The sequence below is a fragment of the Prinia subflava genome, chromosome 5 (genome assembly GCF_021018805.1).
Source record: "Prinia subflava isolate CZ2003 ecotype Zambia chromosome 5, Cam_Psub_1.2, whole genome shotgun sequence".
In the NCBI taxonomy this organism is placed as follows: Eukaryota; Metazoa; Chordata; class Aves; order Passeriformes; family Cisticolidae; genus Prinia; species Prinia subflava.
Genome location: NC_086251.1, coordinates 12,182,310 through 12,208,605, shown reverse-complemented (window position 1 = coordinate 12,208,605; position 26,296 = coordinate 12,182,310). Strand labels below are relative to the sequence as shown.

The 26,296-nt window shown below is 39.5% G+C and overlaps 1 protein-coding gene across 1 annotated transcript in view; it reads right to left on the bottom strand.

The window, feature by feature from the left end:
- The window catches only part of TRIM66 (tripartite motif containing 66), a 50,556-nt gene that overhangs the window by 17,172 nt on the left and 7,088 nt on the right, over positions 1–26,296 (bottom strand). The window contains exons 2-10 of the mRNA XM_063398045.1: positions 19,849–19,952; positions 16,039–16,186; positions 11,941–12,073; positions 11,601–11,717; positions 10,688–10,802; positions 9,775–9,921; positions 9,533–9,650; positions 7,695–8,554; positions 6,589–6,750 (exon numbers count right to left, since the gene is read on the bottom strand). Of these exons, the coding sequence (XP_063254115.1) occupies positions 6,589–6,750; positions 7,695–8,554; positions 9,533–9,650; positions 9,775–9,921; positions 10,688–10,802; positions 11,601–11,717; positions 11,941–12,073; positions 16,039–16,186; positions 19,849–19,952 (1,904 nt within the window). The remainder of the gene's footprint in view (positions 1–6,588; positions 6,751–7,694; positions 8,555–9,532; positions 9,651–9,774; positions 9,922–10,687; positions 10,803–11,600; positions 11,718–11,940; positions 12,074–16,038; positions 16,187–19,848; positions 19,953–26,296) is intronic.

Genomic DNA, 26,296 nt, shown 5'->3' with positions numbered 1-26,296 from the left:
CACATCCTAAAGCCCACAAAGACCAAAAGTGTTTGTTTGCCACCACAATTTGCTTGTGACAGGTTCCTACAGTTGCAATGACAAATGGGACCTACGAAGTACACGTTTTCCTTTTCATTCCATCACTCATATTATCACAAGCCTTTCTCAGATGACAAAATTAACATGTGAATTGTTCCCATATCACTTACAAAAAACTGAAACAAACAAGCAGAATTCGTGCTTGAGCTGAAGATGAACTATAATCAGCCCTTGCCTTTTCCCCTGTTTTCAAAGTCCACTGTGAGCATTAATTAAGCCCCTGTGAAGTAGTTAAATACTTATTTAGTCAGGTTCTCCAAAGCATGGAGCATCCACAGATTCCTGAGTCAACAGGAACTACCCTAGAGCTGTGCTCCATTGGGAATGGGCATGCCGAGGCATACATGTGGCAGGCACACCACCCAAATTTGCTCCCAAGTTAACTGGAGACCTTCTGATCATCCAGTTCCTCCAATCACTATCCACATCTTCCTTGACTCATTTACAAGCACGTGCTACCATCTCATGTAGTGAGATATGACCCTCTGCATGCAATTCAGGTGAAATGTTCCCCCTCCTGAGGCAATGTAGGACTACTCCTGGCTCCAGTGGGACAAGTTTTCTTACTGAAAGTGGTCACTGGGATTATTGCTACTGAAGAAAACAAAAAAGATGGAGACACACTCACAAGATTTGGTTATAGCTGTAACTTTCAGAAAGGTAAAATTCAACAGTATGGTATGGCTATGTCCTTTTTACTCTTCTAGCTAACATCAGTTTCTTCAGAGATCCTTTTAGATTATATAAGCCAATGTAAAACCTCACTCTTGTTAAAAAGAGTAATGAGGCCATCAAACTGCCATCTGTCTTTCCCTTGGGGCAAAAGTTAATTTTGTGGTTATTTTAATGATGAAGCAACATTATGATCTTTCACTGCAAAATATTAAAACTCACAGTTAAGAACAGACACATTCCATCCTGATCCATGGAGCTGCTGTCAAGTGTGACGTGAACAATGCACTGGGAACAAGGCTCATTAATAGACTATTAATTCACTCCCTAAAATAATCATTTCTTTTGCCATTAGCAAAAATTTCTCTTTTCCCTTGACAGTTCAGCTAGTTTTTGCAAATGGGATGCCTTTAAAGGATTTATCTGTTTTATAAAAACCCTATTGCTTTTACATTGCAACATTTGAACAACAACAAGCATTAATTATGCTCTTGGGCAGAGGGTGGCTTCAGCTGTTGGTTAATTTTGAACTTTTTGACATTTTAATGTACAGTCTGGCACTTTGAACTACATCTGTGTCACTATAAATGGAATTCTCATTGTCTCATAATTAATTTTGGTCTGATGATCCTTATAATATAAGGGCAGCAGCATCACCACCCCAAAATGCCTCCTACCACAATTTTCATAGCTATGGTAGTGAAAAGTAAGAAAAAAGAACATGCAAAGTGCCTGCAGAGAACAAAAAATAAACATATGGTTCAGTTCAAATATTTCTTTGATCACTGTTGCATTCAAAAAAGGTCCAGTGTAAACATGCAGCACCAATACAGAAGAATTCTGAGAAGCGCAAATACTTACCTTGAAACAGTGGGATTAGGATTTGTTAGGATTGTTTTGGCAAAGTCTCGGGGCTGTTGACATTAAGTGTCACTGATAAAGGAAGCTAAAACTGGGAACCGCCAATTCTCTTTGCTATGGGAGAAACACCACGCTGCAAATGGTTGCAGAGTAATGAACGGCTGCTATTAAGTGGAGCAATCCCCCTGGCAGCTCATTATGCTGGAAGGTTAAACAAATGTACTACTCCAATCCACTTGCTTAACACAGCAGCACCGATAACAGGGGCTGTACATGCTCCCCATTCCCAGATTCAGAACAGAATCCAAAGGATTTCCTTTCTGCTTTCACAAGAAAAAATAATCCAAATCTTCATTAACATTTTGTCTGAATAAACTGAAGCAGGCTTAAAGCGGAAGGAGGAAGAGATTGCATTGAGCAAAGCAGCATCATGTATTATTTATCTTTTTTCTTTTCAGGTCAAAGGAAAAAGGTTTTGTAAAATTAACACTCTGGGAAATGTACCTAATTGCATGAAGCACAAAGGCATTTGAGCTGTAAGCAGTTCAATTCTGTAAAGTAAAAAACATACTCTGTTACTTGAGAAATTTATAGTGCCCCAAACTCCAGGTTATTATTTCCTTCATCAGTAACTACTCTAAAATTAATAGTAATTAAGGGGAAAAACTAGCAACAACAGTCCATTTTGGTCCCAAGCTCAGATTTGAAGTTCTAGGGTTGGATATTAAATTATTATTACTTTCATTCACTAAGTAATCACAACATGCTCTGTGCAGTACTACCATAAAATAAAATCTGTACTCTGTCCTCCAGCCCCTTTCCTGCAGATTTCATGTGTTTTTAAAGAAAAAAAGAAGTTCCACTGTGAACTGTCACCGTATTAGTCTTTCATTAAATGCTACCACAGCATATACTTGGAACAAAAGAGAAGCTTCTCAGAGGGCACCTTGGATAGCATAGAATATTTCCTAGGATTTCCCCATTTCAGGTACTTTATGGTGCTTGAGACAAACAGAGCTCTTGAACTAAGAAGCTGGAACTCGTTGTGAATCAAAAAGAATACAACAAATATAATGCACTAAACAACATTTACACATGTTTACACTTTCATTACTCATCTTGGTCATCCTGCCTCAAAAATTATTTATCAAAACTACAAAGTATGGGGAAATGGTCAAACACATGGAGGACCAAAGCACAGAGTGGCTTTCATGAAAGAAAAACCCAACTCTACAGAGGCAAGCAGATACTTTTAAGCTTCAAAAAGAAACTTTCAAGAATAAATTCAATGTATACCTATAAAATACAGATATTATGAATGGGGTGAACACAGAATGATTATTCACTGTTTTTCCTAACAGAAAAACTAGAAGGTATCTGACTGAACTATCAGGTAAGAGACTTAAGGTAAGCAAACAGAGGAACTTCTCATGCAATACAAAACTCAGTGTATAATACTGAGGAGAATGATACACTAGTATTAAAATGGACTCCAAAAAGTGAATTCGACAATTTCACAGACAAGGCATCTATAAAGAACCCTAAACCACAGTTGTCTGGGTACAACCTTGAGGTCAGAAGTCCTTGAAGTGCTGGCTTTCAGAATCTGGGATAGTGGACCATTAGTTTGTATTTGTCTGTTTCGGATGCCCTTTCCTAAGGCTCTGCTGTTGATTATATTTATATAGGATCCCATGCAGCTGTTCAGTGATAACTTACTAATACAGTGCACAACATATTCAGAGATTCACTTTAAGCAGAAGATGAACTAACAGAGGTAAGGGTCTTGCTCCAAACTACAGAAGGAGGTGCATTTTATGGAGTGTGAGTAGATGTTCAGCTGGCCCTGCATCAACACCAATGGCTGTTGCAGTGGTGCCTGAGGCTCAAATTACAAATCTGAGTTCTAGATGTACAGTAATCATGACATTTCTTCAAATGCCAGATGCAGCCTATCGACCTCGTGTTCATCACAGCCAGAAATTACAATTAGGTATGTGCAAACAAAACAGAGATATTCTTGTTATTATTCATGAATAACACAATTAGGCCCAAAATATCTTATTATTCTTGCCTTTATTCCAGAAAAGGTGACCTCTCTAGTCCTAGCGCATAAATGAATAACTTGGTATCTTACTATGTAAAGACAGCAAGATCATATCATTGCAGAAGGTTGGTAACCCTTTCCACAAAACTGTTAAACTACATGAGTATTCATTCCTTCATGCTGCCACTTCGCAATTCCATAGCTTGTGTAAAATCTGTTTGCTAGAGTTTGGCACAATTCCTTGAAATGTAGGGCAGGTAAAACAAAAGTTATTAAGAAATTTGTTCTGTCTTGCTGGCATTCTTACTGGAGAGGCTGAGTATTTGACAGGCATGGAATCAGAACAACTCCACAATCCAAACCTGAAGTCCTGGCTATGTGAGTGAAGTATTCTAACAGAGGAACGTGAAGAGAAAACCATATCCATTTTCCATATCAACTTTCATTTCTAGTGTAGCATTCTTTAAAACCCACTCTAATCCAGCCCAGAAACATGCAAAGTGCAGCACTTGACTTTTATGAAACAATCAATGGTCTAAGTATAGAAACATTTATTCTGCACAAAAAAAATTAGTTCACAGAAAAAGAACAGTTAGAGGAATATATACAGGAAGACAGAAAGACTGACAAATATCACAACTAATTTCCAAAATTAGCAAAACAAATTAAAATGATCCCAAACTATTTAAATCACAAACTATTAAGAGCATCTTCTCTATATTGCATTACAAGTCAATATTATTCTGTATGCAGACAATTCATCTAGTTATCCAGTCAATAACATCAAATTTGTACCATAAACATGCTTCAAAATTAATGCACAGGGGTTTAGTTACATGAGCACTCAAGCCTTGCCCATCTCCAAAATAAAGGAAACCACTGAGCTAGTGAAAGCTTTTATTTCTGTATTTTTTGGACAGATCTTGGCAAACACATCACTAAATAGCTAATTCAGGTGCACAATGCTTTCTCTTAAATGAAAGAATCTCAGCAGACAAGGAATATGGTGCCCAGCTGAAGGCTGTCAGAGCTCAGCAGAAATGCAAGACAAGGCCAAGAAGTCCAATAGCAATTATTCTCCAAAAGACAGAACAGCTCTTCTTCATACAGCAAGTTTATCTAGCCATTTTCTCTACCATATTTTTCAAGTATTTCAGACTTGCCCACATTCACTTTTTCCATGTCTTCTGAGATGATCTTGAGAGAGATGAAGTGTTCTGAATATATGTCATTTGGGAGCACATGGACAAACACCTATGCAGAATTTTTTGTCTGGAGATGAGGGTGAAAACATTTAATCAGGTGAGCCAGATGAAAATGAACAGACACATTCCCTTGTTCTTAAACAGGAACCAATCTCCCATTTAAATTCAGATTTAATCCAATTGTCAGCAAAAGCACTCAGACATCTTTAACGAGAATTCATGAAGAATGTATTTCAAGGGTTTACTTGCTGTGCTTTTCCCCTTCATCATTTCTAATTTGCCATTGCCAGAGCTGTCAGTATCTTCATCCCACTCAGATGTCTTAATCCCAAACAGCTCATCAGAAAAGATGAATATAAGCAAAGATGGGGTTCTATAGCTGTTGAACTTCTGACTTCTTGAAGAGGTACCAGGCACATTAAAAAAACCAGACACCTCTGTGCTTTCTGCACAAGAGCATACACTTCTCAGCACCATGAGGAAAAAAAATCCTTTTCTCTTTTCCCTAGAAGGATCCTCCTTTTGCCACCATCTCAAACTCTAAGCAACAAAACGGCCCTTTCTCCTTTATTACTTCTGCTTTTCCCATCAGACTACACTAGCCTCTCTCTCTTGCACATCTGCTTCCATTTTCTTTCCTCTTTCTGATATTTCTTGCTTAAGCTGTTGGGAATAACCTTCCATTACAGGTCCATGAAACAGATTTCTTTGTGGCTTTCAAATCTGATTTGCACACTGCTTCCAGGCTTGTGTCTCTGCGACTCCCAAAGGATCTCCAACAATCCTCTGGATGGGTATTGCATCATAAATATGTTGCATCAACAAAGTCACATACAAAAGAAGGAAAAATAACTTGCTGTTTGAGGATAGAAAGACAAGTACTTCCACAATATTCCACAGACAAATTCCAAGAGAAACAAGCTATGAAAGTCTTCTACATGGTACACAAAATGCCCTGAAGTAACAAACAGATTCGAAAAACCAGAGCATGACATGTTTCTTGGAGTGTTTCAAACAAACTGTGCAGAGCAGTAAAAGGCAGCTTCTCTGTTTCAAAAGCACAGGTGATATCCAGAGCCACCAAGGGTCTGCTGATAACTGTTGGCCTTCCTCGTTGTGCTCATGTGCCTTCTTCAATGGTCAGAGCCTCCCAATAGGCGGGAAGACCAAAGCATGGTTATATTGTGATTAAAATATTCTAGATATACAGAAATTGTGATTTTTCTGCTTATACATGAACAATGAGAAGACATATAGCAGACTTTAAGGCACCCCGCCTTCGGCAGTAATTAGTGGTGTTGTTTCTGGGGCAACTATTTTGATGACTGCTTCTCAGGCCTGATTTCATCAGCACCTCTGACTCCTACTTTATTTTTTTCAAATTGACTGCTTCTAGTATGGTAGTTAGCCAGTCCTAGTAATTAAATCCCTAGACAGAATTCAAACAGTGAAGAAATAGAGCTTCTATTTATTTGCCAGTTCATGTCTATCATGCCAGCCAGACCTAAACACTGTCAGCCTCTAGAAGAGTTGCTCATCCTGGCACCTGGCTGGGAGACATACACAACATTAGGCTGTGACTGTCTTCCAAAACTTACAAGCCATTTGGCTGACTTTTACTGCATTTTAATTTTTTTCCACCTCACTGCAAATTCCAATGCCATATTCAATACTATCAAATCATGTTTTCTCTTTAATTTTTTTTAAAGAAACTCTTTATACCTTTCTCTCATGATGGAAAGTTGGTTGCTGCAGTGTGCTCTCAGGGGAGTGGCTCCTGACATTGGTTTCTTCATGCAATGATTGTGACAGGGAGGGACTGTCACTTTTGTCCAGAGAAATTACAGGCTTCTGGGCATCAGCTTCTGTGGAGCTCTCACAGACCTACAAATCACAAACGAGAATTTGTCTTTTCAACATCTCAGAATGAAAAACATCAACAAATTCACATCAACTCACAGCATACATATTATGACAAGCCCAAAAATACTCTAAAACAACAGAGATATTGAAGGCAACCCTAAGCAGAGAGATAAATCAAGAAAGATTTCTCTCAAACATTATTGAAGTACTAAAAAAAACCAACTCAATAAAGCTGCTGAAATTTACAGTTACACCAAAAGCCTACAGTCTGCCCTTGAAGGTCATCTACTTTGAGAATTATTCAAGGTGGCAGCTCCACAGAATTTACACAATGGGAAAGCCAAGCCACCTTTCCACCGTTTTAAATGTATTTCCAAGCCACTGTATTCTGCAGCTGATCTGCCTTGTAGTTTGGATGCTCACTGCCAAGTACTGACCCTATTTCAAAAGAAGGATCCTTACTAACAGAGGAAAAGAGATCAGCCCTGCTGACAAAACTGTAGCACAACAGCATGTGAGGATACTGATGATAATCTTAAATGACATGATGCAGCAGCAAGAGAATGGGAAATAACCCTCAGACCAAGAAACTGTCTTCACTCTCTTCAATAATAATTCAGAATCTAATGCTTTTTAAGGACTCAGGACTTAATGTTTCCAGTAAAAAAGAGAGTTGAAATGCAGAGTGAAATTACTGCAGCCCTCCAGTTACCTATTTACAAAGGAGGAGTGATGGTGCTTTTATTCTCTCACTTTGATGCTCACCTTGTCTATTGAGAGGTTCAGATCTTTGGGATCCAGAGTGGTTATGCAGCACTTTACAGAAAATTTTGGCATGAGGCATGAAGCCTCTCTGCTGCATACCAACAGAATGTTCAGGTAAACACATGAAATCTCAAAGGCGTGTCCAATTTCTGAACTTACACTGACTAAAGGTAGTAGGAAATTACTTTGAAAGAACCTACTTGTGCTTCATCTTGGACTTGTTGCTGAGCTGGGGCTGGCTGCCTCACTATGTAGTTGATCTGACCAACTATAGTTTGTTGAACATGCTGAGGTGGCTTGGCTTGGTTCAGCTGCAAGCTGGACTGTCCCTGGGCCTGCAGGAGAAGCTCCAGATCCTTTTTCATCTCCTCCAGCTCAAGCTGGTGGTGCATGATGTCCAGGCTCTGCTGGATGACTTGCTCATGGGTGCTCTCTTCGTGCCCGGGCGGCGGGGATGTCAGGGGCAGCTGCTGCTGCTGCGGGGGTGGCTGCAGCATCTGGTCAGATTTTATCTTCTGGAGATGCCCCAGCTGCACTCCCACAGCTGATGTCTGCAGAGAAGCCTGTGGGGGGCTTGTGTGAACCTGCTGAGTCTCCTGGGACACACTAGCACAGCCCTGCTGCAGCTGCTGGGGTGGGAAGGGCTTTCCCACCCTCCCAGACACCTTCTCGGGCTCTGAGCGTGGCTGCTGCTCCAGCCCAGCCTGCAGGATCTTCACAGGCTGGGAAGCTCCCTGTGGCTCTCTGTCCTGGTGCTGCAGGCTGTACTGCAGAGGGAAGTGCTGCTGATGAAGTGCAGGAGGCTGGTGGAAGCTCTTATGGTGGTTCATGTCTTGGTAAGAAGGCTGGACTTTGTTTGGGTGAGGGATGCTGAGGCACTGGGAGCAGCACACGGGTGCAGAACACTGGATTGCAGGTGGGAACTGGTGTGGCTGGCTGCTCTCCAGCTGTGAGGCTGGGGAGTGGTGCCCACGGTACAGAGAGGGTTGTAACCCCTGAATATTTCCACAGAGTAGCACATCTGGGTGAGAAAGGTGACCACCTTCCATTGTGAAACCCCCTGGAAAAAAACCAGCAAATTTTCTCCCTCCTATGGTCTTAACAAATTTATACAATAAAAATTGTACATAAGGAAATGGTCATCGTTCACATTTCACATACAAAAGACATTCAAATATCCTATCAAAACAGTCTGCCAACATACATTCAAGACAAATTTTCCAACACTTATCTAGTTATTTCAATTCACACCAAACTCCCATTGATGTCAGTGGAACTCATGGAATTCCCCAGCAAACACTTTGAAAAATTGATCTTGTTTTGTCTTAACTGATGGCTATGGCTTATACTTTCATTTTTTACTGAAGTATGAGCCTATCTTTTCATCAATAAGCACAGGTTATTGTGCAAATAGGCAGCTTCCGGGGGCAAGTGATAAAAATAAAAGAAATTACTATTATGTAGGTGAGACTCTTAAAGGCTGGAAAGAGAAGTGACCTATGAAATGAACTTGTCCATGCTTTTCATCAAGAGATTACTCCCTGCAACACTTTTGATAGTGTTTTACGCCTATTAGTTTTTAATACCTTAAAATAGGAAGGAAACTGATCTTTTAGATCATTGATCAGCCCACTGAGCTGAATTTACAGTAAAAACTCATTGCAGTTGGGAATTCTGTAGCTGCTGGGAAACAAAGTCACAGTATGGACATCTGTTATCCAAGTAACACTGTAATTCTTGTACAGTCAATGTCTTAAAGACATCTTTGTGCCCATAAATTGCATGTGTCTCAACACTGTTCAGCTCATTTGGCCACTAAGAGAGTGAAAGCACCAGACATCTCAATGGTCTTTTGGTGAATGGAAATAAGTGGAGAGAAAAACAGGAAAGGTCAGCCACACTCGCATTTCCTCAGAACACAGAAAGAGTTTCAAAACTGGGTGTCAAAACAAAAAAGGAGAGCCCTTTAGGGGAAGTACTATATTGTCTACATCTGTCTAGCCCAGCTTTGTGCATTTGCCTGTTATAATTTTCTTACCCAAATTGGAGAGTTGCTTAGTCCAGTAGGAGGGATCCCAAGTGAATCTGATTTTCAGAGGAGGGCCTGTGTCTGTGTTACAACGTGCCTCTAGCAAGCGTTGGATCTGGAACACAATCTGGTAACACATTAAAGGACAATGGTTTTATCCACAATTCCAAGATTGTGAAAAAATGTTTTATTTGATCAATGTCAAACCCTTAAAACAGTTCTCACAATTACTGCACAAGTATTGCTCTTACCAGTTCCTTACTGAAGAGAAATGGGATGGTCTTTTTGCTACACACAGCCCAGCTGATGAAGTTCTGGACGTGTTCTACCTGTCTGCCTAAAACCACAACACCTTGCAGTTGCTGCTCCAGCCTCTGCTTCCTCTCGCTGGTGATTTTCTGTTAATAACATGAATCAGTAGAAAAGGGAAGTCATTATTCAGACACACATAATAGATGCAATCATTGGCACTACATTAAGCAGCATTTGCAGCAATACTGTTCTTCACAATCTCTTTAAACCACCAATCACAGAAAGGAAGCAAATCCAACTCAGGAGATAAGTCTGAATTCAGGAAGAGCAATGACTTCCCGAGGAACAAACAATCTGCATCATTCTGGCCTTAGTTTAACAGAATAACAGAACCCAAGAAAGCTGTAGAAGTTGGATCAAATTTGCACTTGGGCCACTTTCTTGTCTGGAAATTCTGATTAGCAATTTTTTCTCCTCAGCACATTTTAAAATAAAATCTTATATACTTCAACTGGACATCCAGAAACTGAAGAGTCAAAACTCAAAAGTTCTGTTACAGAAATTAGAACAAAGAATCATTTCTGAAACAGGGTATCAGTTGTGCTGCTAGTGGGCTCCTACAAATTAAATACTAAAATCAGAAGCTGCTTTGTTGTATAAGTACTCAAAAGGTGCACACATATTCTCTGTAAATGCATTAGAAACTGTGGTTACCTCATGATAAGGAAACATTTTGCCACTTCACCCTGAATCTTTGTCAACCATAAAAGTCTGCAGAAAAAAATCCCAAATATTTGAAAACATAAGGAATGGGACAATAGTTTCCACAATCTACATGCTTTCCATTGGCACTGGGATTAAATTTAATTTTGTTTTATTTCCCAAGGTAACAAATAAACTAGCCTTCCTTACTTCCAGTTGTTCAAGGAGGATATTTGTTCGTTTATCAATTTCATTCATCAGAACCATCTTGGCCATTTTTATTTGGTTTTCCACCTTTTTGTACAGATGTTTTACTTCATGCAACCTGTGGGTAAGAGGTACATATGTTCCAGGATGAGCCAGCTGTGTGTCATTTATTCCCTGCTCAGCAGTTATTTGCTACAAGAACTGATCTGTCTACTGACAGAACTGCAGTCAAAGTTGTGTCATTTCCCATCCGTTCTCCCCCACTTCTCTGAACCTTGATCATTCCTCTCTGCATGCGACATGCTAATGCTGATAGATCCTCTCAAACACCATGCCAAAAACAGCCTCTAGCTCTTTTTCAACAAACACAACATACATAATATAGCAACATACATAATATATCTAAAAATTCCAGCTTATACTAGATTACAAACAGTATAAATAAATTTGTACCCTTGAAATGGTTTTATTAACACAGGAGAGAGATCCAACAGCTACTAAATGCATAATCAGTAGCTGAAATCCAGTTCAAATAACTAAATATTTTCATTTTTATATTCATTTTGACTAAAATTGCACCTTGTTTCAAGGTTTTTTGAAGAAATAAGGCATCTTAAAATTATCTTTATTTGCAATATTGTCATATTCTAGTTCAGGAACAGATTATACAAAGAAGTCTTATCTCTGAAGTCAGCTGTCACATGCCTTATAAAAAGCATGGCATCATGTATTACAAGGCCATGACTTGTCAGCACCACTTAAACATGAATTTGATATTTTTAATCTTCCCATTCTTTTCTACCCTCCATGAAAAAAAACCAGCAGCTGCACATAATTCTGTTAACCTACATTTAGTGAGAATATTATTTTATAGATCACCTACTTTATGGGGGAAAAAAAAATGCATAGCCATTACCTGTCTTCAATCTGTTTGGCTGAAACCTGAATCCCATTTTTTTTCTCCTCCACCTTACTTATGACATTCTCCAGGATAATTCTCTGATTTTGCAGAGCTTCATCAAGATGCCTGAACCTGTGGAAGAAGGGGAAATTCTCACCCTGTGTTTTTTCCATGTTCATGAATGAACAGGGGACAGCAAGGAGGGTTCCTGTGAGGGCAGCGAGCCTGTGTTAAATCAGTTGTGAATGAGACAACTGAACTGAGTTTGCTGTGGCCTTTAAATTCAGACCAGCCTGCAGCTTCAGCTGGAAAACACAGATGAAAAGTGTTAAATACTCCATCAGCAATGATGTACCTGTGTTCCCTGTGCTCTGACAGGAGGCAGCTGCAGCAGGTGAGAGTGTCACAGGTCTCACAAAACACCTTCAGTGGCTCCTGAGGGTGCACGGGACAGAACAAGGAGAATTCCCTTGCTTCATCTTCTGCTGCTGAGGAATGCAAAGCAAGAGTGTCACTGACAAGGAGGAGAGCTCAGAAAAAGAGTAACCAAACTCACAATTTCATGGAAAGTCTCGATGATACTTTTTAAAGGCACAGAACCTAGAACCAGCTGATTATCTGAGGCTGGGTTTGTTTGTATTGTTTCCTTACATATCCTACAAACTGAGCACACCAGAGGGGCTCAGTCTCTTGACTTTAAAGTATCATGATTTGGAGCACCTGCCCCACAACCTCAAATGCCCTGATCTGGTAAACCACTCAAATTTTAAAACTATTGTAAAATGTAGTATGGCAACTATATTTAATCAACTTGTGGTCACAGTAGAAGCAAGGAAATCCTTTGTTCTTAAAAAGTCACTTGAGCTGTCATTTTTCAAAGTTGTGTTTGTTGCAATGCAGTTCATAAACATCAGCAGCTGGGACTGATATTAGGCCTAAAATCTATTCTTAAAAGGATTTTCTAAAAAACAATGTGATAAAGAGTAAGAATGGACAGTGGGCAAAGCGTGAAGTAGAAGCCTTATTTCTGTACAATGTATACTTTCCTTTTTTCCTGAATGGTAGAATTGCTTTAAAAGGAAGGAACACTGTCAACAAAAGATGCCAGGAAAAGACAAAGTAGCCATGGCAAAACCAGCCCTCTAGCACCAAAGAAGGGCTTGATTGCTTCCTCCCTGTACTCCCACAAAACCATTAACCCATTACTCCTTACCAACACGTGAGAAATTAAACAAAACAATAGCACATATTGATAAAAACTTTATATAAGGGCCTTAATAATTTATACATCATTATCTGATCATATGAAATAAGAAACACGTCCATTTTCCAACACCAAACCTCTTACTTATCACTACATTTTTAAAAAAACCCAACCTGAGGTAGAGACCATGCTCTCCTGTAGCAAAAAGATGACTTTTACAGATTCAGAAGTGATAACTATTGCAGCAACATAGACCCACAGACTACAGCAAGCTATACTGGCTAAGTCACTTCATTTTCAAATTGTAAAATTCACAACAGAGATAGAAAGGCTAAGAAACTCTCATGGCTAAAAGTGACAATGCAAATATGGAGAAAATCCATGCCACTCTCTAAGAAACACATGTCAAATTGCCCAGTTTTTAGATGCTATCTACTGTAAATAGTTCTGAGGAGCTTGATTTTTTTCGTCCAGTTCAATTGACTTTCATTCCACCTTAACAGTGTGCGAGAAGATAACTTGTGACAGATTAGGGCAAGATTTTATTTAACAGCCTTACATAGCTTACATTGTTATGAATTATTTACTGCAGTATCATGCTTTATTTTCAGGGAGGTTTATTGGTTTATGTCATTATTGAATCAAATGCTAATAGATAGCATTAATAAGGGAAGAAATTAGATTAGGGTTTTTTTAACCCACTCCAATATTTTCTACTAGCAAGGATCAAACTGAATTCACCTTGACAGCAATTTTTTTCTGATTCTATTGCAAATTTTTACTTTTGCATTAAACCTGCAACTGACAAATAACGAGGTTGTACAACCAATATATATACAATGAGGATGTCAAAGATCATCCCCTATGTGATCAGATTTTTACATCTTAGAAGCAAAAAAAAAAAAAAAAGGCCATAATGACTTTCTGAAGGTTTATGGGCTGGAAAAACCTTTCAAAGTGTTCAGTATCTTTCAGAGACAAGCAGATTTCAAATGCAAACTAAGAATAAAATCAATATTATCTAATTGCAACACAGACCCACAGCTTTGCCACTAGTAATCCCCTGACTGAATTGACATATCAGTGAGAACTGCCACTGAGCCATGCTGTTCTTGACCTACTTTTTCCTAAGCTCAGAGCCACATTTTTCAGTTTAGAAATAAGTTTAATACTTAAAAATCAGGTACCAAACAAAGGCACAACCCTAGCTTTATTAGGAACAAATATCTAACCACAATTAACCATTTTAGCTTCTGAAAAAGAACCTCCCTTGGTGATCAGAGAAAGCTCAGCTGCCCTAAATTCTGATAATTCATCATTTGAGTCACCATTTTCTATAGCCTATATTTTCTTTATCTCAGGTGGATCTTTTGGATAATTAACAGAAAGTTTTAAATCTCTGCTCCTCTCATGAGTTGATGTCAACTTTGGAAAAGCAATCTCAACTAATGGAGTTCTGCCTCCAGTTGCATAATTCGCAATGACTCTGGCTTTGGTTTTACAGGCACCTTAAAAGAAAGAAAGAAAAGATAAGAAAACAATAACAGAAAAGAAAGAAAACAATCGTGTAGCAGAAAGGTTTCCCAGTGCAGCCAGGCTCCTCTAGCTCTGTCACTCAATAAATAGTTTATTAAAATTAATAGAAATAGGAAGGATTTCTTCGGTTTGGTGAGGGTGTTTTGCTGCTTTACTTCAGTTCTGACCCAAGGAATCTTACACCGAGCAAAGAAGGTCTGGCCCTTACAAGGGGAATGCCAAAAGATAGAACAATTTAAAGGTGCAAGATCTCTTAACAGTTACAAGGGCTTACACAGAAGGTGGCTGTTTTTAGGACACCCTACACAGACTGATGATGGTGTGTGTTTATTTCCTAGTATTTGCTTTCTTTGAACTATTCTGAAGGGATATCTATGTCTAAAATAAATACAACCTACATAAATAATAACAGCATTAATAAAAAAGCATAAATTATGTGCCAAATAATTTCTATATTAACAAGTGATATGAACCATCAAGCTCCTCGTTCATGCTTTGTTCAGCACATGGAATTTAGTACTAAACTAGAATTCTTTCTCATGTTTTTATGTGTCTGCATCTTTTTATTTATATAGCACACACAAACCCACAGCTAGGCCAAATGTATAATTTCTTACCAGTATTTGCCAACAATATGAACTGGTAATCTTAGCTAAAGTGACACGAAATTATAAACAGTTGGAGCCTCAAAACCACAGTCTTTATTTTGTGATCAACTTGAGAAGAAAAACATATTGTCCATCCAAATAGGACATTTGAGGGGAGACTGGGGGACTTCAGTTTATATTATTCTCTAGAAAAGACCCAAAAAACATACAAATGTAACTTGTGCTTTTTTATTATTACCATGCTTATGGACTTCTTTTGTTTACACTCTATTTAGCAATGGCATATTTTGTCTCAAGTGCTTCAAACTCTGTTTGATATGACCACCCAATACTTAAAAAAACTCCACTTAAACTCCAGACTCCTACAAGAAAAATCCTAAAGAAAATAAAAATAAAATAAAAGAATAACCAATGGACCATTTTTATTCCTTTTTCTGTCTTTCATCTTCCTTACGAAGAAGAATAAGCACAAATTCTTATTTTTAGTTAAATATTGCTTATATAAGTTTAGGGTAGCATACTCTGCAGCAGATTTCTAACTTAAAAGTAAAGAAAATAATGAGTAATAATAGGAGACAGCAATACTTTCTGCAGATCACCATTGTATAGGGATGAGACATATTTGCCAGTGGACTTAATTTGTGCTTGCTCAAATACACTTAGGAGACATTTCTCATTCCAGGCTTAGGAAAGGAACATCCTATATTTATCACAGACTTTTGCTTCTGTGATTCCCTCACACACCTTGTCCGTGTGCACAGAAATTGCTTTGTCATGGGTTTCTCAATGAAATTACCCAAACTGGGACAGAAATACTGAAAAGGCAAAGCCTGCTGCTGTTGTAGCCTGCCTAACCCTGTCACATCACTCCATAGACTGGAAAGGCATGTGGAGAAGATCCTATCTCTAAAATACAAATATCCAAACTTTTTTTCCAACACCGTGGAATGATGATTGTGGCAATGACCCCAAAGTTGGAGAAAAATCACATAACCTCTTATTGACACGTCCATACCCTTCTGAGTCACACAGAGCCTGCAACTGCTCCTCTTGCAACTGATTAACTGTCATGAGAAGAAAGACAATTCCAGGGTGTCCCCAGTACCTGTGCAGCCTTTCAGGGACACAGGCAGGAAGCGCTCCCCAGGTTCCTGGCCATGTCTGTGTTCCTCTGTACACGAGCTGCACAGCCACTTATTGCATCTTGTACAAAGACTGTGGGCAGGTCTCTTCTCTTTGCACGTGGAGCAGCTCTAGGAACAAAAAGTACAATTACACAGGCGCATAACAAATCAGCTGTACAAACTGTTGTTTAACAGACTATGATTCAGACTGGTGAGCTTGATATGTTTTGTCCTCAGACCAAAGCAATTCAAGTTACTTTAAGAGTCTGGTTGTAACTGTGTAACATTCAAAAAAATGCGTAAAACAGCCTAATGGTGAGACCACCTAGAAAACAACACGGGGACACCCACCTACTATTAATGAAAAATTTAGTTCCCATCCTCCAAAGAGCTGACTAGAAATGGGCTCAGTTTATCAGTTGATATCTTGGTATCTCATGTGGTGAACTGGAAATACACAAGGCACAGGAACACGAGGAGACCTGAAAACCTTAATTAAGTATTCTCTCTATTGATTCAATAATTTAGGGAATGCGCCTGTATATACACCATGCTGCCAGGACACGTCACTAAGGGGGAAATGAACAGAGCAGCACATAAATGAAGGGGGTAGTTTGACATTTGGTATCCAGAATGAACTTGAGAGTAATTTCAAGACATCTACAACGATAATACTTTTTAAAAGGATTTGCTCTAGGCATAAAACACCTTGTTTCAAAACCCCCAGTATTCATGTATTTGACTCACCACAGCCACAAATAGGTACTAATGGGCAGAGTGAGCACAGATGTAAATTTACCATCGTCAAAGCATAAAGGCTTTACCACCACTTTATTAAACGGAAGCATTTCCTTCAAGATTACAAAATATCTACTTTAGCTATGTACACACACATATCTCCCCAATATTGTTTCTACTCTGTGCTACTCAAGCAAATAGGAATAGATGGCAAAATCACTTCCTACAGTGTCCTTTCTGCTGGGCATCAACTAATCTTCTATTCAGCTTTGAATTGAAATAGTTGCATCCCAACTATTTGATGGGAAACATGAAAAGAAGGATACAGCAGCCTGTGCTCAGCTCATAACCCCTGAAGCAAGTTCTGATGAGTGTAAGGGAAGAATTTCTCTTCATGGTAGCTCAGGAAATAGAAAGTCTGAAGGAAGAACTATTGCAGTTCTTGGCTGGTTGTCTCAGTTTTAAATCACTGCTTTAACACTTAATGGAACATCCATATCCATCTGAATTCTGAGACACAAGTAAGTCAAGCTCTGACTCACTTCAGCATAAGAAGAAAAACTTTTGTTCTGCTAAAATAAATTTAAATTTTATCATTTCCTTCCATGGGTCTGGCATTTCACAGCCATTACTCAAGAGTTTCTGAATATTCATTCTCAGACAGATTGGGCAATTCTTGACAGTAATGCAACAAAGCAAAGTTTTAAATGTGTTTAATGGTCTAGAGAGGGAATTGTTTGTGCAAGCCAATATGCTATTTTAGCCATTTGCTTATCAGCAATGCTTTCCAAAAGGTATGTACAATAATTTCAACCAAAAAGTCTAATAAAACTTATATAACCAAAATGCAAGAATATTTAATTTGGTGAACAAAGATTGTTGTAATAAAAAGAAGTGACTAATCTAAAATGTACCCACTTAGGTCCAGCTTAGGAAAAAGTTGAGGAATGCTCTGCCTTTTCTGCCATAACCAAAACTGCTTAAGCACAGGTTTACCTGTGCTGTCAGTCTGACTGGAATTTATATTGACACTGTACTGTGTTAACATCACTTTTAAGTTGCAGAGTGCTCCCAGAGTTACATTATTTATGATATGGAAAGGGGCTTTTGGGCAAGAGATTTTGAATTGCATATTCTTGAAACTGCTGTGGCTGGCGTGTAGCACATTCAATCATTCATGCTTCACTCTCAAACGCTGAGAGACCTCTTGCTGCTTGAAACACTTTGTTACAAGCCTTGACACACTCCCATTTGAACATATAAGGAAAATTAAGACAATGTCAGCTCAGCTGTATCTCAGGTGGATGATCTGGTCCTTCTCCTTTTGATGTCACAGGTGGTGAAACAGCAGCTTTAATGTGGGGGGTGATGGTAGTGGTTAAAGATAGTAAGCAAGCAAAGCTACATGCTTTGACTGAATAAAAAGAAAGCTGAAAACTATGAAGGTTCACAAGTTGCTCTAGGGTACTCCTATGCTCCAGTGAGAAATCTGCATTGCTGAACTGCTCTTAGGACCCCTGAGGGATTACAGAAAAAAAAACCTTTTAAGGATGGTTTGAAAAAATAATCTAATGCTTTTGAAGACATTAGATATTCTCATTTGATTTCCTTTCTACACAAATTCTCATTGAAAAGTAAATTATGCAAGTCACAGTAATTAAGAGGTCCAAGAATAATAAGTGCATTTTAAAAACTCAGCAGTATCCTATGAATTTTCTTCCTCTCTTTGGAGAATGCACGTGAATACATCCCTTCTTGTTTCAGATCAACTTTAGTTGCACTCTGCGAGCAATGTACACCTGAAGATGTCAATACAGTTTGTTTGCCTTTATTTTTATTTCCCCAGAACACTCTGTGGCTTAGGTTACACATTCTTTACTTTTTAACAATACCCAACTTTCTCAGTCCCTCCTCTCCCCCCAAACTAACAGCAACTACAAAGCTGTGAGACTAATCTTGCCTGTTCACTGGGAATTTAACAGAAGTTAAATCCTCCTATGTACAATGCCAATTCAAGGCAAAAGTAGTAATCCAATACCTTCCTTTGAATCCATTCCCCAGGGGGAAACTGCAACATGATGTCACTGTTTTTATCATTAAAACAGACAATCAGAAAATTATAACTGCTCACATGACCTAATGAGCGATATTGGTGTTAACAATTGAGTCAAGAGTCAGCTTCTGTGGCTAGCAGGCAGAGAGAGGGGATTGTCCCCTCCACTCAGCTCCAGAGAGACCACATGCAGGGCATTCTCCTCAATTCTGGTCTCCACAACTCAAGAGAGACAAGGAGCTACTGGAGAGGGTCCAGCAGAGGGGATGAGGGGTCTGGAGCATCTCTCTAATGAGGAGAGGCTGCAGGAGCTGGGCCTGGCCAGTTGAGGGAAGGCTGAGAAGCTGAGATCTCATTAATGTTTATGAATATCACAATGATGGGCTAAGAGGATGGTGCCAGACTCTTGTCAGTGGTGCCCAGGGATAGGATGAGGAGCACTGGCCATACACAGTAACACAGGAAGTTCCATCTCAAAATGAAGAACTTTACACTGAGGGCAGCAGAGCACTGGGACAGCTGCCCAGGGAGATCTGGAGTCTCCCTCAATGCAGACATTCAAACCCACCTGGATGTGTTCCTGTGGCACTGCTCCTGTGACCCTGCCTTGGCAGGGGGGTTGGACTGGATGATCTCCAAAGATCCCTTCCAATCCTAACAATTCCACAATTGTTTACTTTGAGTTGAGAGCAGAAAGTGGACAATGAGAAATCCAAGACATTCAGTACCTTCCTAATATGTTGATTAGCACAGATACATTAGTATAAATATTTTTAATGGACTATTTAAAATACAGAGAGTAAAGCTCATTCTTCAGCAAAAGTTTTAAAATTACTATGAAGACAGTATGTCCATCTCAGTATGTAATGAACTAATTACAGTGCGGCATAAGCAAACTATAAAAAAAAAAAATCTTTGTTGTTCAAAAGGAGGTTTGCTCTGTTTTCAGTGTTCATCTGGCAGTGTTTCAACAAGCCACAACTTAGTAGCTTTCACTTACCTTTGCCATAGCTGAATCACCAATGGGAAAGTCCTTGAGGAGGAAATTCTCAACTACATCTCTTGCAAAGCAGGTCTGTTTGCACACAGGGCAGGAAAGGATACCTGAATTTAAAACAAAATAAAAGAAAACCACCACAAATAAAGCAATGCACGCCAGCCACTAGCAGTAAACCAGGAAATTATATAAACCACACTTCAGAACTGTGACTTTTCTGTATCACATGGGCAGTTCCAGGAAACTAAGGCATACTTCAAAGCCTAAGTGGCAAGATCTGGTTCAATATATAGAAAAGAAAAACAAAGCAACAAAATTCCTAGAAAAACACCATATTTCAGTTGACTTATTTCCTTGTTTATTGATAATATCTGCATATCCAAATTCTCACCTAGCTTGGAGATGATTAAAACTGAGCTGCACTTTAAACTGTACCCCCTTGTTACAGATCTATTTTCTGAGATTTTATGTGGTTCTGGACTGGCCTAACCCCACCAGAGATGTACCCAAGCATAAAACACTCACTCCTTAATACCAGTTTTACAGTGCAGGATGCAGTCCAAGTGAAGTGACAGGGGAGTAACGTGTTGCTGGCAGAAGCAACAAGTCAGAAAAACAACAAAGGATAAAGTTTCATAAGGAAAAGTAAAAGTATTATAGTAAATCCAGAGGTGGCAAAACATATTCTCCCCTAAAGCAAAGCAAGTAGCAGAACCTGGCTCCACCCTCATTAACAGCTGAGCACAACTGAGGTGAATCTCAGTGTCTGCCTGGGCTGAGAACCAAGAGTTCAAGCAGGTCTATAAGTGTACACCTGCATTTTTGCACTTCTGATATTTCATTCCTTGACTTCTTGGGCTAGGAGCTCTATTACATTTGGCTGTGTTGGTTTGGGGTTTTTTGTAAAATGACACCGCATTTTTCTGGCCACATTCCTGTGAACTAGAGCAGATGTGAAAACAGTCCTCTAGAGAGAGTGGTCTATTTCACCTTATCAAGGTGTATTTTTTTTTTATGCAAGTTTTTTCCATTCTGTTAAGAACAGAATTTCATCTATTTATAACAACAGTACTTTCTATGACTAAATGGTTTCAACTCACCTAAAGCAAGGTTTTAAAGCAAAATCAATGACAACATTCTACTGTTCAATGTGCTTTTATCCCCTTAAATCAAAATTTCTTTTGCACACGGAGAATGGCTTGTAAGTTAATTAAACCTTAAGTTGTCTGTTACTCTTCCCATTAGACCATTATCAGAGATTCTCCTGTTTTCCAAGTGCTTGGTATTACCTGACCCTTGGGAATGGCTCCTGCAGTCATCTCCCAGTTTCATAGCTGGGCTTTAACAGCAGCATTTTATATTGACAAGGGCACACTGACACCAAAACGTTCCTACATGTCCACTTCTGACAAAAGCACTACTTAGATGTCTGAACATGTTTACTTCATGTTTACTTCCCTTCACAAATGTTTTGAAGCATCTCTGAGTTCTGGTACATCTCCTTTGAAGAGTATCCCTTACTAAGAACCACTTCCATGAAGTTTAGATCCTTCTCAACCCAAGTCTTGTTCCTATTACTGTTTCCAATAACTGTTTTCTATTTTTCAAGGTTGCATTTACAACTAACTGTGGTTTGGGGGCCCAAACAGCAGACCACAATCTACCTAAACTATTTATTTTACTGTGCATTCCACACAACCCTGAGAGTTCATGCAGACATGAGAAGGAGCAGGCTGCGCCCACAGGTGACTCTGCTATTCAGCCACAAGTCACCCCATGGGAAAGGGTAACAAGCAATTTCCAGTGCTCTGCTCATCAGGCATGTAAACTGAGCCTTGTTTAAGGATGTTGGCTGGCAGAAGTCAAAGATGCTAAATAATTATCTGATAAAGATGCCCACAGAAAGTTGGAGAAGTCTTTTAAACAGATCCTCTACTTTGCATCCTTCCTATAAGAACTGCAGCTGAAAAAGTATCTGAATTTCCTACAATTGTTATAGCTAATCACATTTTCCTAGCACAAGACAATTCTTTTATATTGGTGGCACTGAAACCCCTCCAAACTTTCCCAAATTACAGTGCATGAGACTTTTACGTGCCTGCTAGCATCTCTGTTCTCTGGAGACCTGTAAAAGCAGGAGGTCAGACAGGCTGTGACACTGCCGGTGCCTCCTGCTCCTTGTGAGTGGAACTCACTACAAGCACTGGTGCACTGCAGCACTAATTCCCAGGACATGAAACTGGCAGTTCCCCTGCCAGCTCTGCATGAAGTGGCACAGCAGAAGGAATAAAAAGATGGATATATTCTGACTGATAAGCTAGGAAGCAAGATACACACTCTGCAAGCAGCTTCTCAATTAAGTCTCAGGGGACAGGCTCTAATTCTCAGTGCAGTCAATAGGAAACCAGCTCCTGACTTCACAGAGCCACCTTGGGCCCTTGGAGACCTGGAACCAGTTTCTTCCTCCCACAACAGCATTGCCAGCTCTTGATCTGACTAACACTGAGAGAAAACCTCCCCACTGAGGCTACATAATACTCTGCAAATGGACCAAAAGGGCCAACAGGTGACTCTGTGAAGTGAGAAACCCATGGCTCTGGCAGTCTCTCTCTCATTTATGTGCCATATGGGTGAGCACACACAAAGCATTTCTGAGAACAGTTGCTTACTGGGAAACAAAGGCATGGGGCTTTGTCCCAGCAAGGACAACTTCTACTGACACAGTACACAGGTAAAAATGGTTACTACTGAAGTTACTATTTTAATATGTTCCAACACTATTCTGTTAGTGCAGAATGTTAAACCAAATTAAACCAATTGAATGATACTTCATGAAATGCTTATGGCCTCAGGCATGTTCATGTGAGCTTTAAATTCTGCTAATTTGTTACAAACCAGTGAAGTATCGCATACAGTGCAGTTAGAATGCATTTAGTTTGATAATGAGCAAGACAATTTTTATAGCGTTTTTTAATTTAAAAAAATAAAAACTCCAATAATTTTCATACTTAGAAAACATAAATCATGCATGGTTTTCAGTTCTGCACAAAAGCCTCCCTTATATATGTGCTGAGAAACACAATCAACAGTTTGAAGATAAATGACACTACTGCTGATTAATATTAAGGGATATCTAGAAGTGATGCCCTGGATGGCACAGCATAATTTGTTGCCAGGTTTTAGATCCAAGTTATGTTACTAAAATCAGTGTTGTTCTAGAGATACACATGGAGCAAGTTGCACAGGTCAGAGCTGTTTTAGACCAGCAAGTACAGCTTTCATTGAGTAAATGTCAGTGTGTCTTAAATATCCAAGAAACTGTAAATTATAATTATTTCAAATCTAAAACTCCCTTGAGATGAACAGAAGGCATCCAGAGCCATCACCTTAATTAAAAAAAAAATTAAAAATTTTTAAAGAGCAGCTAAGAGGAAAAATAATGGGGACATGACAGCAATAGAGTATTGGAAGTAATTTCCTACTGACAGGTGAGCTAATCAAAAACACCTAATACTGAATCCTATATGTAAAACTTTATTAAAAGCACAGGAGCCAGATTTGCATCTTGCTAAAAGAGGGATTGCCCGAGCATGATGGCTTTGGAGATTGCACTTGTTCAGCTACTTAGGTTTATTTGATATCTTTTCCACTTAATGAAAATCTGTGTTCTATGGAAATGCCCCATCTTTTTCAATATGAATTCCCCAAAGAATCAAAAGTTAGCTTGGCATAATAAATACACTACAAAACGGACTGTGGAGCAATTGACCTGAAATTAAGCAAATAATTGCATACATATTTAAAACAGCCACAAGCAGCATCATGCTCTGCTCATGCTCAGAGTGGAAGCCACCAGCAAGGCAGATCTTCCTGGAAACCCCTTACCTGTGCTGTGGATAAAGAGCCAGGGAGCTTCCCACAGAGTCACCTGTTTTGGGGCCAGGTGGGAGGTAAGAACGGCACACACAGGGGTTCCTCAGGATCAGGCAGTGCTGTGGTGAGGCTGAAGTCACTACACCTCTCCCTGGGGCTGCTCCCTCTTCTTTGGCCAGGAATTCTGGCAAATCAGCAGGGAAGAAAGGTGTACTGAGTCCCTACAAGGTGCAGAGGTTTTTTCCTCTTGCCTTCTTTCTTGCCCTTGCCTCTAGGATTCATTCAGGCCTCTGAAAGCTTGCCTGATCATATTTTTCCTAAATAAAAATCCCAGAGACAAAATAAACAGCAGTGTCCTACTTCCTTTCTTGCCTGGGTCTTCACTCAATCCTCAGACTGGAGCAGAAGGAAAGAGAGGAGCTTTTCCAAATCCAGGCAGCAGCGGGTCTTACAATGCCATTTTCTCCCACAGTACTTTTTGCAGACCATAACCTAAATATTTTTCTTGCCTTCCTACCTTACCATTGCCTCCAAACAACACTGCTAATCGGTTTTAAGAACCTGCACTTTTCAGACAGATCATTTAAATATATCATTATTAGAGCACTGTGGGTGAAGGGAAGGGTAGTCAGAAGCCCTGGAGATTCAGTGTTTGTACGTAGGAGAATGATGCAATTTCTGGATTTAAACAGCAACTCAACAAGGACTCAAACAACAGTTTACGTATTAGGAGATCAGGTACAATTGTGATGCCTAAAGGGAGGCCAGTATTGATATCAAAACTTCTAGAACTAGCAAAAAGCTGACAGAGATGTTGAGACATTCTATTTTTGCATGGAAATTAAACTGGTGGGAACATTTGCATAAATTACCTTTTAGAAGTTCAGTGCCTCCTGCTGTTTAGCACTTGAAATCGTTATTTATGACACCTCATTTCACTGCTAAAGAGATGACCATCAATTTAGAAAGGCTAGCAAGGATCCTAATGCTGGATTTAAGTCCTGTTTCACTGTGATACACAGAGTAAAGCCCTGCTTCAGAATTATATGGAGGTTCAACCATATATAAGATACTCTCAGTGTATTTATCAGCTACTGAAGAATCTCTGGAGAGCACATTGCCTTGAACAACTCCTACAAAGTGTCAGCACATGAGGATGTGGAGGAACAATCCTACACCAAAACCCTTCCAGGGCCCAACTACTCCTTTCAGCCCCATCCCCAGCAGGCCTGTGCACCTGAACATCACCACAAAAGGCACCAGCACCAGAAAGAGATGCATAACTCTGTGTGTGACTGTTTATATACAGGCACCTCTGAGCCCTGAAAAGCTTAAGCAGCAGATGTTTACTTGGCTGAATCAGTTTGCAGCCCTTTTTCAGCAGCCACCATGTTTATTTCCATTCTCACACTCCCATCAGCTAGAGTAACTCGACAGAGGGTTGGGGAAAAATGGAATTTCAGAGGCAGTGGATCCATTAGTCAGACAGAGATGCCCAGTCTGGACACTCCAACTCCTCACCTGGGATGTCCAAAACTAGCTCTCAGGAAAACAAGAAGGTTCTGCCTTATCCTGTTCAAGCCCCAGCTCCCCACAGGTCACATGTCTCACATCCTACAACATTTTCTCTGTTAATGGAAGCTGCCACACTGCACTGTACATAGTAACACTTAGAGAGAGTGTCCCCTTGTAAAAGTACAAATCAAGAAAGAACTAGAATTTCTGAGTTGTTTCAAGGTTTTTTATCCTGCCTATACTACAGCAGTCTAATTTGTAAGTGACAGAGCTATGAATCATTTACAGAGATCATCTCTTAAGTGCCAACCGAAACCTCTCTGTCACCCATGGACACCAAGTACATGAAAAGCCACAGCTCAGTTTTGTTTCAAGGTCTTCCAGTCTGGTCAGGGTTAAATAGAAAGAACCCTCAAGCTAATTGTCTCAGAAATAAATCAATGCAGATAATTTACTACTTATTATCAAGAGGATCGATTAGGATAAAGAAACAAACTGTGGAGCTACTACACACATAATATTTGTACTTGCTGTCCACATGTTGCACCTATTTCTCTGCCTTCTTTCCTCCAACAACCATCAGAATAATTATTCTCAGAGAGCATTAACTACAGCTCAAGCTGCAGGCATAATTTACATTTCCTTGAAGACCCAATTATAGGTTATAGGAAACAGCTCTGAAGACAACCTCCCATTCTCTACAGTTTCACATAACTAAACCCCTCATGGTTTCACTTGCCTTTTGGATCTGGCAGCCAAACAGCACAGCGCAAAGGGCTCACTAACTTTAAACCCATTTTAAGTTGATTACATATATACATTATGAACAGCTTCTCTCTTCAGAATAATCTTTCTACTTTTTACCTTTTTAGAGGTAAAACATACACTTGGTTCTAAGTGGCTTTAATTAAAGCAAAAGGGTGTTCTCCCTCAGAATTAATAGATCATTGCATTGCATCACTTGCCTTAAATGAATGCATCAAAACAAGGTTACTGAGTATCCTGGAGATACCACAGCTCTACCAAGGCAGCTAAACTGCTTCACTGTCAACATATTGTGGTT